This window comes from Microtus ochrogaster, unplaced genomic scaffold, assembly GCF_000317375.1.
Source record: "Microtus ochrogaster isolate Prairie Vole_2 unplaced genomic scaffold, MicOch1.0 UNK1, whole genome shotgun sequence".
Classification (NCBI taxonomy): Eukaryota; Metazoa; Chordata; class Mammalia; order Rodentia; family Cricetidae; genus Microtus; species Microtus ochrogaster.
This window is the reverse complement of record NW_004949099.1, coordinates 8,793,123-8,804,961: the sequence shown is the minus strand read 5'-3', so window position 1 is coordinate 8,804,961 and position 11,839 is coordinate 8,793,123. Positions and strand designations below refer to the sequence as shown.

Below are 11,839 nucleotides of genomic sequence, written 5' to 3'. Positions count from 1 at the left end.
GCGCCCCGGCTTCGCGGCGCGCTGCAGACAAGATGGCGCGGCCGGGTCCCGGAGTGCTCGGGGCCCCGCGCCTCGCGCCTCGCCTTCTGCTCCGGCCGCCGCCGCCGCCGCTGCTCCTGCTGCTGCTATTGCCATGGCCGGAGTCGGCGGGCGTCCAGGCCGGCTCGCGGGAGCCCTGCGCGGCTGCCTGCACTTGCGCTGGGGACTCGCTGGACTGCAGTGGGCGCGGGCTGACGACGCTGCCCCGGGACTTGCCCTCCTGGACGCGGAGCTTGTGAGTATCACCTTTGCAGCTGGCCGGGCGCTGTCACTGGGACGGGGCTGCGGGTGTGCACAGCCTGGGAGGGTGCGGAGTGCACTCTGCGGGCTGGGAGACTTGTGGGTGGCCTGGTGGAGATCGCGCGTGGGGGTCCGGGGGAGAGGACTGTGTCTCTGCGGTCTGAAGGTGAGCGCGTCTATCTCATGGGATTCTAGAGGAGAAGCGTGCCTTGCAACGCGTGTTCTCCTGCGGGTTCAGGACATGAGTGTAGGGGGGATTGAGCGTGCTTCGTGGAGTCTGGAGGCCTGCGAGTGTGGGGTGTGGAGGGGAACCACCGGTTTGTGACTTGAAGGTGAGTGAGTGTGTTGACGAGCGGGTGGTGCTGTGTGTGGGGTGTCTGTGAGTGAAGAATGGAGGTGAGCGGATTTGTGTGCACGCGAGTGTTGGAGCCTATGTCAGGATCGGTGGGCGTATGTTCCTCCGTTTCCTCTCCACCAAGCCTGATCTCTGGTGTCTGAGTTCCAGCTTGCCTCCAGTTGGTCATGAATGAAGGTGACTCTTATCTCCAATGTTTGTTCTGTTTACATTATTTATTAGTGAATGTGTGTTGCTGTCTCCTGATCACTAGAGACCATGGTGGCTTGACTTGGTATTGGCCAGGGCAGAAGGGTCCCTGCCTTGGAGAACCTAGGAGTTGAGGAGCTTTGAGAGTTCTTGGAGATCTCCGAGTGTGGCTGTTTGCCCTTTTCCGCCTGACTGGCATGTAAGAGGAACTGTGTTCCAGATCCCTTCCTGTCTGTTCCCTGGGGCCCCCTTGGGCTTGATGATCCACAGCGGTGGGTCCCACCCTCGAGTTTCTCCTCCATAAATGGCACAAGTTAGTTGTGGAGTAGTGCTGCTTCGGGAGAGGTTGCCAGGGGGCTGGCTGGCTCTGTCAATTGGCTTCACCGCACAGAGGGGCATTTCTGGGCTGTTTGGGGTTGGGGCCTGTCAAGGGTTAGTGGGATGCTTCTTACAGGGGATTTGGCAGGAATGAAAAGACATTCGGTTTCTGTAGGCGCAGTGGGATGGAATAGCTTTGTTACTCTTCTAAAAACTTAGAGCTCGGTTATCAGTAATTAGCATCTCTAGAACTATTAGTACCTTCCAGAAAAGGCCTGGCTTGAGTAGTCTGCTTCTCAGTTGAATGTCTTTCCTAGGACATAGAAGAGGAGCAGCAGAACTTCAGTCATGACACCTGTTTCAAAAAGAGAAAATTGACGACACAGGATTGGCCTACCACTATGGGGAGAAGTTAGTTCCTTTCTAACAAGAAGACCCTGTGCTTTTTTAAAACGAGGCATAGATTTTTACTTCCATCTCTGGGGCAAGCCGCTGTGTGAGCCCTGCAGCTGGCTGAGACCCATTAGCTACCATTGCTACCCTTAGGCTTTTTCTCCAGGATCTGCTTCCTCTCCGGAGTTCACCAGTGAAAATGCGTGTTCTTAGAATGGGTTTGAGCACAGTGGCTCTGTGGTTAGTTACCGGGAGATGAACACACTGTTGCTCTTTGCTAGGATTTTATTTATTAATAGTTGAGGCAGTCTGGGGACATGGTTTTTATTTGTATACTAAGGTAGTTTTTTTTAATTAAATATTAGAGCCATGTGGGTAGAATCAGGATAACTTCTTAAATGCTCACCTGTTGGGAGAGAGAATTGCACAGCCATGTGTTGGTGTCATTGTGAGGAAGGAAGGCTCTCCATTTACAAGCCCTACTTCCTAGAGAGGACAGAGTGTTCTTATTTGCGCTTTCCTAGATCACAAGACCCACCTCGCCTTGCCCTGTTTCAGAGCAGAACTTACTAGTCATTTTTAGACTTTTGGTTGCCCGCAGTGACAATTCACACAGCATAAATACCTTTAAAGTTGCATTCTCTTTTACTCACAGAATGTAATGATCAATAAATACCAGACTAGGTATTTTGAGCCTCAAGAGATTTGCCTCTGCTGAGGATGGCTTTAACGGATTAGATTTAGGATTCAAGCCGTGCGGTTTCTTGGTTAGCATGTGGTAAATACAACATGCTCGCACATGTGCCTCCCCCGTGCACACATGTACATACACACACACACACAGACACACACACACACAAGGGTGTCCTTTGAAAAAATACTTAGGATTTTTTTTTATTTCTGCTCAAAATGAAATCAAGTATGAATTGTTTTCTAACCTTCAGATTTCTCAAAATATTCCCCCATCCCCCAATATTGAGGATTGAACCTAAGGTCTGGAGTGTGCTAGGCAAGCTTGCTACTTCCACACTGTATCTCTGATACCAACACTTTGATTTCAAACCATTGCTTTCCGTCTGGGATTTCCATAAAGATGTTCATACTCTGGGCTCTGATGTGCCAAGACACATGTAGAGAAAGTCACCGTATATAATATAGTATCTTGTATTTTCATGAATTTATACCTTCTGAGGCCACTGTGTCTAGAAAATGCTTTGAGTTAGTTTATGAGCCTATGAAGTAAGTAACTGCAGCCTGCTCAAACAGTTTCAGGCTGTGGGTTTGAGAAATCTAGGAACCTATGGCTTTACGGGACTCCTCCCGCTTTTGTAAATAGTTCATCTACTTTTGGAGTTGCTCTTAGACCAAGCGTAGAGAAACTAGAACTTTTTAATAGTAAATAGAATTCAGGATGGTGTTTCTGGGGGGAAATAGAGTCCTCTCCAGGGCTGAGGAAAACTGAGGGTGGTGAGCATAACAGGCCTATCTCATTGCATAGGTGAGGTTGGCATGCTCCAATCAGGACATTCAGAAATAGCACCGAATCCTGCCAAGACTTACTCCAGCTCCCAGAACCGTAGAAGAGGCTGACTTCTTAGAACTTACGTGTTTGCTTTCCTTGAAACTATTTTTGAGAGCATGATTTCAGAAGCTGTTTGAGGTATTAAAGTGGATTTACTTTAGACTTTCTTACCTGTCTAGATTTGAGCAGAGAGTTTAGTTACAAAATGCTGTTTGACATTCTGATGGTAACCGATGGCCTGTTGGAGTGGGAGGAAGGAGGCTGAGCCTTGGATTCTTGTTCTGTGGAGGGAAGTTAGCAGGGATTCAAAAGCAAGGACATTTAGGAAAGGACACCAAATGTGGTCATCTTGAGTGCCAGTAGTAAGAGTTTATTGATTTGTTTCTCTCATATTATGACTTTGCAGAACTGAATTGAGTGGCTCAAATCTAGCTTTGCTGGTGTGAGCATGTAAGTGGCCTGTGCTGTCACTGTACAGTTGGGAAGCAAAGAGAATCTCTGTCTTTCAGATCCTACAGCTGTGCTCCAAGGACCAGGCGTGCAAGGTGTTGTGAATTAAAGTGCTGGAAATTACTTTCCATCTTATTTATGCAAATTAGAATGACCAAATCCTTTTAGAATCCAAACTGGGGCGTATGTATGTAGATGTGTATGTTTGAATGGAGTGCCTAGCTGGCTCATATTCCTTCTTACTGTGTTTGTGTATGTATGTATGTATGTATGTATGTATGTATGTATGTAAGTATATATGTGTCCTATCCCTTTAAGAACTCAGCAAATCTTGAACTTGTTCTGATTTGGGGTTGAAAGCTGTTTGGAATAGAGGTGGATTTATTTCTTTTTGTGGTGCTAGGGATCCGAACTCACTGCCTAGGGCATGCTACACAACAGTGCTTTCCACTGAGGTGCTCTGTCACCCAGCCCTATACAGATCTTGAGGGTAGTTGCTCCTTTCAACGTCTACTCTCCTGTGAGCTCACAGGGATAAAGATCTGTAAGGATGGGATCTGTAAGGAAGGCTTTGCCTACTGTAAGCCAGCCTTCTGTCAACTGAGCCACATCCTCACTGCATTGTCCCCCTTCAGGCCACTAGAGGCAATGTGCTCATCTCTTTCTATAATTACGTATGGTCACTAGTATTCACAAACTTGGGACTTCTGAGTGTGTTACAGGCAATAACTCTTGGCAGCATCTTGAGCAGGCTTGGGGACAGTGCACTGTGCTGCGATAGGAGCTTCTTTCTGTCTGTCAGATGTCCGGTGTTCCTGCTCTCCAGCCTCCTCCCTCTTTGGTTAATTGCGTTGCCTGGGTTCCCTGGACTACTTCCCTGACCAGTTGGGTCGCCCTCTGGCTGACCTTTTTCGCTGTCAGGCTGCAAGCTCCCTCCCAGAGGGTCTCTTCCCTTCTCTGCAGTGTCTGTGTGGTGCAAAGCCTTCTCAACATGCTCCCAGGGTGGATAGAAATGTCCAAGAGCCTGCTAGGGGCTATTGTGACTTAGCACACCTGGCTCTAAAATATGCTTCTACTATTGCCTGGGAGAAAGGACTGTGAGATAGGAAAGCCAGATGGTGGCTGTTCAAAGTAGCCTGTGGCTGCTTGAAAAGGTGAGAGGGAAATCTAGAAGAGGGCTCACTGACTTGAAAGATGCTGTGAGCTGTAGGAAAGGTGGTGGTGGTTGACCTTACCGCTATTGTCGTCATCCTCCTCCTCCTCCCTCATTTGTCTGAAACGTTAAAGGATTCTTCTTCTCTACCGCGTAAGTTGCAAGACCAAGTTTTGTGGGGTAAACCTAACTTTCAGCCCGTTTTGAATGAGCTTGGTGACGTTCACTTCCTGGGGACCTTCCCCTCCTCAGCAATTGCAGTTTGAAACCCCGGGGGTCTTTTAGAAGCAGGATTTTGGGCTGTGTTAATATTGTTCACGGTGAATGCACTTTCAAAGGCTGAATGCTTTGTCTTGAGACAGGAGGGAGAAGTGGGTGTAGGGAAATATCCCAGGCAGAGGAAGGGAACTAGGAAAAATTCTCAAGTGGTGTCTGATCTGTGGGAGGTTTAGGGGCTGTTAGTAATATGTGTTTACAATTTAGGCATGGTATTGAGCCAGTGGGGTCTGTTAGGGATGAACCTCATCACTTCTTTCTCTGTGCTAGTAACTGACTGTTATCTCCTGTTGTTGTTTCTAGTAAAATTGCAGATTTGGTTTTATTTCCTATGAACCTTGAAGCTCAGAGGTTGAACTTTGTATGATGGAAATTGCATTCATTTATTGATTTAGCCCAAATAGTTTTATGTATTGACAGAGATGGATAGTAGTTCAGTCTGACCAATTCATTGGTCACTTACATAACTGTGCTGAAAATGGTCACTGTTACTAAGCAAAGTGAATAGGTCAACAAAGAATGCAGAACACAATGAAGATTTTGGGTTTTTCGCCAGTTGAATTTCAGACTTCTGATTGTGCCCATACTTTCTTGGGTGGATATCCTTTTTCTTACCCAAAAGCTTTATACTTTAGCTTCTATGTTATCATGTTTTGTATAATTTGGTGCTTCAGTTGTGGGTTTAAAAATACTTATTTTTATTATTTTTAGGTATGCACATGCCCGAGGGTCTGTGGGGGGGGTATATACCCTTGAGTGTGGGTGCCCTTAGATGCCAGAGGTTTCGGATTCTCCTGGAGCTGGAGTTATAGGGTAATGCGAGCTACCTGACCTGGGTGCTAGGAACTGAACGAAGGTCTTCTGACAGAAGGAAGTATACTTAAGTCTCAGCTTTCTCTCTGGACTTGATCATCTATTTTTTGACCCAAGCATATTATGCATAGACATCTAAAACAGAGTTACCCAATCTGCTAATAAAAGTTGTTCTAAGTTTTCAAAAGTGATTTCTTCCTTTCCCTGGGTCTTGCACTCTGTTTTCCTGCCTTGAGTTCTTTGCATCCTCTCGAAATGGGCATTGGATACTTGTACCCTGGTTTCTGGTAATGTGATAGGCGGGAATGATGTGGTTGGAACTTTATTTACTTTTACTCTGCTATGTATGGTGGTGCCATTCACCTTGTAGGGGTCAGGGCACCCAGTACCACCCTTCACTTTGGAGTAGTAATGGAAAGATTGGAATGTTCTTTTTAGGGTCCATTTCTGGTATCACCATTCTCCAGCCCCTTGCCCCTGTTTCTGCCAAGGGGATCATAGTATCATATCTTGTCGCTGCCATGAGGAAGGTTAAACTGTGCATACGTGCCATTTGCTTCCTCTGTGTGGTCCATCAGTTGAAGGTTGAGGTGGCAGTTCCTCAAATCTTGCATTCATTCTCATGACCAGCCCCGCCGAGTTGCATTTCCTAGTGACAAAGGCTTTCCTGGGAAAAGTTTACCTTTCTGATATGAAGGGATCTTTTGGTGTGGGAGTATAGCATGACTCACTCACAAGCCAGGCATCACTCTCCAGCAACAGCTTTGGTGGTGCAGTAATACTGCACCAGGTAGACTCGTGTGCTTGGGAATCTCAGATAAATGGGCAGGGAGCTGTACACAGTTGCGGTAAATTATACAATTAGCAAAAATTGTTGGGGGAGTTTAAAATCTATTCCAGTTGTATAAATACTGCCTGTTTAGCATTATTCTTTGGGGAAGGTGGATGGGAAAAAGCAGGAAAGTGAGAAGTCCTTAAACCAATCATTTTATCCTCTTGTTTCCAAGGTTTCATTGAAATTGAGCCCTACCCAAATGCAGGTAGCTCAGTAGCTTGGAAGAATGCAGGTGTGCTCTTCCAAGTGAGATTAAGTTACAGTCTTTAGGGCGCACTGATCCTTGTTGGTCCCCACCTCCTTTTGGAAAGACTTGAAGGAGAGGAGGTGGGAGGGGAGATAGTTATTGGCTGAAGGCAGATAACAAGTTTCATTTGTTTTGATCTGTTTACAATGGTATGGCAACTTGAAGGGGCCACAGACAGCAAACACGGGGTCATCTAAGGAACCTGGCAAGGATGTACCTTGAAAAGCCGTTTGCTATTGCTCCTGGTGCACCTGTCAGTGAGTCTTTCCCCTTGTGAATGGCCATGATTCACAGCCTTGCCCACATGAACGGTTGCAATTGTTTGCACCCTTATTACTATTTAATCTAACCTAACTGGTAAGGCCCACTGTGCTAACAACCAATCCGTTCATCTCCGCGAGGCCGGATTCATCACTGCTGCTTCCTTGTGAACCAGGATGCTGGTTCCAATCCCCGCTCCTTAAGTTTGTTTTGGCAGAAGACAAGAAAAGGTGGTCTGTCTTTAAGTCTTGGTGATGTGTAGGCCTCTCACCTTTTATGGTCAGCAGGAATTGGAAATGAATGAGTGAGTACGGTTTCTTTCACAAGCAGCCCCTTCCCATTATTTTAAAAGCTGGTATAAAAACAAAGCAAACCCCCTTAAAATTTGCCTTGTGTGGCTTCTTTGTGCAGAGCGAGGAGTTGCTCCCCCTGCCTGTCCTTTGACCTTTCTACTAATGTATAATTTGTTGTTCAAACAATTCACTGTTCATTTCAGCAGAGCACACATCACACTGTTAAATTCTTTGTTCTGGGTTACCTACTTGATGATGGCTGTTAGGGACCATTAGGGCTGAGTGAACTGGGGCGTAGAGCCCTGGCAGCTCCAGGTCCTGTGGTTTCAGGGCTCCTCTGCCTTTGAGAGCCTTTGCATCTGAAGCATTTGCACTGTGGATTGGTTAACAAGAAGGGACAGTGAAAACTGTCAGCTGACTGGGACAAAGCCTCTTGCCAAGAGAACTTTTATTCTTCCGAGATGACTAGAAAGATTGGCCTTCAAACCAATTCTGAGTTAAGGAAATGTTTGCCATGGAGCTAGATACTTTAAAGGAACTCACTCTACTAATGTAGGGTGTTGTCCTCTTAACATTATCTTGTGAAGAGACAAGTGACCAGTTTATTAATAATGTCGGCGGCCAGCTTTCATAATTACCAACTCATGGTCTGTCTCATAGGCTCTGTGCCTCAGTGTCCCCTCCCTTTCTACAGTATTTTAAAGAAGTAAATCCAAAGCACGCCATTTCATCTGTAAATGTGTAGGGTTTACACTGAACAGCTTTTGGGGGATGTAGCATTCACATGACAACTATTCACTAAAAGATGACTTTGAAGAAATCTGTAAATGAACAAGTTCTGAAAAATAATGAATCAAAATTCCAAAGGGAATTTTGACAAACTATGTATTTGCAGGATGTTTACTCAGCACATGGTTCACGCACTGTGGTTTTTTTAATGTTCTCAGATTACATGTTATTTGTTTTCCTACCTTTGCTTTTGTGGGGAGTGTTTAAAAGTTCTTAAGTTCGAGCTCCTTGCCAGAATGTGCAGTTCTCATTTGTTTTCTTCTTTTTCCGTAGATCCCATAATTGGGAGGTTCCTTCCAACCTATTAATTGTTGATTACAATCTATTAGTGAGCAAATATGATTACAATGGGTCATTTAAAAGTGGTATTTTAGATATTATTATTTAATGTAGGGATAATTAGCTATTGGTTGTAGTTAAGTCTTGAATCTGAATTGAGTTAACTCTTGTTTACTTTGCAGGGCCTGACCCTCCAGCTGTGTCTACTTGAGTCTGCTTTAAATAGAGTTAGAAGCGCCCTATAAGAAAATCCCCCAAAGCTCAGAGCCAGCTTCCTGGAACCCTCTGGGTTCCTTTTTAGCTTCACACAGATTAGAAAAATGCTTCCTCCTCATGGCTACCGAGTGGTTTGTGTTATAGAAGTCTGTGGCTCTGTTTCTCTATTGTCTCTCTGTTGGTTGGAGGAATTCCTTTCAAATAAATCGATGATTTTCATATTCCGTATGTGAAGATCTAATTTTAGGTAAATTATAGAGCGTTTAGTGGTTTAAAAACCCATCCAGCATGTCATTTTAAGTTCAAAGATCTGGTGAGCATAATTAAACTGCTGTCATATTTGATTAGAATAGCATTCACAGTGGATTCTCTGTTTATAAAAGCATACGCCAGAGAGTTGAGAGCGACTTAGAGGCAGGAGAACCCAGTGTGAGGGTCTGACTGTGAGCTTGAGTTCTGCTTTGTGCGCTGGGGAGAACTCTCTTCGGTCCCCTTCCTGATGTAGTATCTTGATTCAGACTTGTGCTCACATACCTCCTTTCATTTTATTTTTTACTAAAATAATTTTTTTTTTTTTGTGTGTGTGTGTGTGTGTGTGTGTGTGTGTGTGCGACTTCCTTTCTCCACCTGGGACAGTGTGAGTTTCTGGCACATGAGCGCCTAGTGTTTGCAAAACTCTATAAACAGCCAGAAGAGTTCGAAGCTTCCAGGAAGTGGGTTGTTGATGCAACCAAGTGATGGATGCTGAAGCCACTGCTCTAGTGGGGAGGGATTGTCCCCTCCTCTGCAGGAGAGGAGAGGCGGAAACCAAGGGAAAGCAAGTGTTTTCCAGCTATCAAGGCCTGCCTCACTCACAGTTCACAGTTTCCTCTGATCCAAAGTCTGTGTCTTCTCTCCTGGTCATTTCCTTTCATGGAAGAGGCTGTGCCTTGCCCAAGAGAAAAATTAGGAATTATGATATGATTTTATTTTATTTTTGAAGTAGTTTGTTTATATATATATATATATATATATATATATGTTTGGCCTTGCCCAAGAAAAACTAGGAATTCTGATAAAATTTTTATTTTATTTTTGAAGTGGTTTATTTATGTGTATGTGTTTGTTATGTGTTCATGTGTTTTTATGGCGTGTGTGTATGTGAATGTGTGCATGTGTGTATGCGTGCCGTTGAAGTCCAGAAGAGTGAGTCAGATGTCTTGGAGCTGGTATTGCAGATGATTGTGAGCCACCCAACATGGGCACTGGAATTCAGAGTCTGGGCCTCATGACCTAGCAGAAGTGCTCTGAACCACTGAGCCATCTCACCAGTCCCTGAGAGGAGTTTTAGATTCTGTAAGTCTGTTTGAAATACTGTTTAGGAATGGTTTAATTATGTTCAGTTCTGGGCAGCCCCCCCCCCCCAAGAAACTTATTTCACCTCAGTGTTAATGACTTGGAGTCTGTAGAACTTTGTTGCTTGTCCTTAAATTTTCTTGCCTTTTGTTTTGTTTGTTTGTTTGTTTGTTCTCAAGACAAGGTCTCTCCTCTGTTTGTCCCCGGCTGATCTTGAATTCACAGCAATCTCCTGCCTCAGTCTCTTGAGTGCTAGGGTCACAAGTACATGCTGCCATCAGACCTGGCTCCTGGCTCTTTACTTGCCTAAACAAACAAACAAAAACAGCAAACAAAGAAACAAACAGTGAAGCTCTTAAAAGGTTGAAGATAGAACTTTGCAGCTTCTGAACCGGAGGGGAATAAGAGGCAAGGCTGAGTCTCCTTGGAAACGCTTGGTACTTAGTACACCTTTCTGGAGGAGAGGAGCCCAGAGCTTAAAAACTTCTTAAAGGAGTTCTTAACTAAATGGGGAGGAAAGTATTGACCAAAAAGAGGAGTGAATGTCTCTAAAGCTGTGGAGAGTAAGAATGGGATAGGATGGAGAGTAGCTGTGGCTCAGGATCAGACGACCAGGCCGGGGGCGGGGACGGGAATGGGGGGGGGCTATACTGACTGTGCTGTTGGTGGTGTGACCTTGGATTGGTCCCCTACTTTCCTGTCTGTACGGATGTAAGATCACATTTTCAGATTCTAGCTTAGTGGAGGCAAAGGGGGAAGGAACTTACTCCTTGGATTTGCTGGTAAGAGAATAAATGGTCCATGTATAGGATGCTTACTTGAAAGTACTTCATGGGATCTGCAGATCCCAGAGCAGCCAGAGGAGACAGGGAGCATCAGGGGAGAGGTTCAGTGAGGGACCCTCCAATGGGCCTTTGTTATTATCAAGGAGAAGCAAATACTGCATCTGAAAGCACAGGTGAAACTTTCCTAATCTGAAAGTCCAAAGTGCCTCAGATCTGACAGTTTCTGAGTGCTGGCGTGACACCACAAGTGGAAAATTCCATACTGGGAACTTCATTTTTCATGTACAAAGTATTAAAATTATTGTATAAAATTGCCTTGAGGCTATGTGTATAAGGTGTATATGAGTCATAAATGAGTTCATGTTTAGACTTGGGTACCATCCTTATATAAATAATCCAGAAATAAAAAACAAAAAACAAAACTGAGATCTGGGGAACTGGCCCCATGCATTCTGGTTGAAGGATTATTAGCTTGCCTTTCCCTCCTGGGCCAAAGAAAACTATGGAAGCTGCAAACTTAATATCTTTGACTTAGCTTTTTAGGAACATAGGTTTAGAGAAAAGGCAAGAAATTACAGAATCATTTGAGTAGGGTTTTCTTAGGGCTGCTGCTGGCCATCGGTGAGTGGTTATCAGTGAAGTTGTCCCTAAGACTGGTAGTCTTTCAGCTTCAATAGCAACAGCTGCAGGGAAGGACACACCCACAGCTCTGTCCTTTGGTTCTGTGCAGGGGCATGGCTGATTTCTGAGTAACTTTTAGCCATTTTCCCAGGGAGCTTCTCAATGTGCCTTTTGATGCAGAAACTCAGCGTTCTAACTTCTGTACAGCTCAGTGACTTCTTTCCCTAATGTTTGAAGTCTCTCTCTCCTTTCAAAAAATTATTTAATATATTGCTGTTCAATGAACACCAAATTTACCCATCTATGGGTTTCCTTTTGATCTGACATTGTTTTTAGAAAATCTTGGTTCCTGCCAAATACAGTAGTCCCTAAGAGATTATATTTATCACGTAGCTTTTGTTTTCTATGTTCCTTATTCTAACAAGTTATT

The 11,839-nt window shown here is 44.7% G+C and overlaps 1 protein-coding gene across 3 annotated transcripts in view; it reads left to right on the top strand.

Moving 5' to 3' along the window:
• The first annotated feature begins 6 nt into the window (after positions 1-6).
• The window catches only part of Lrig1 (leucine rich repeats and immunoglobulin like domains 1), a 100,570-nt gene continuing 88,737 nt past the window's right edge, over positions 7-11,839 (top strand). For all 3 annotated transcript variants that reach the window (XM_026788061.1, XM_013353011.2, XM_005364916.2), the window contains exon 1: positions 7-274. In XM_026788061.1, coding sequence (XP_026643862.1) covers positions 33-274 — 242 coding nt within the window. In that variant the 5' untranslated portion in view covers positions 7-32. The remainder of the gene's footprint in view (positions 275-11,839) is intronic.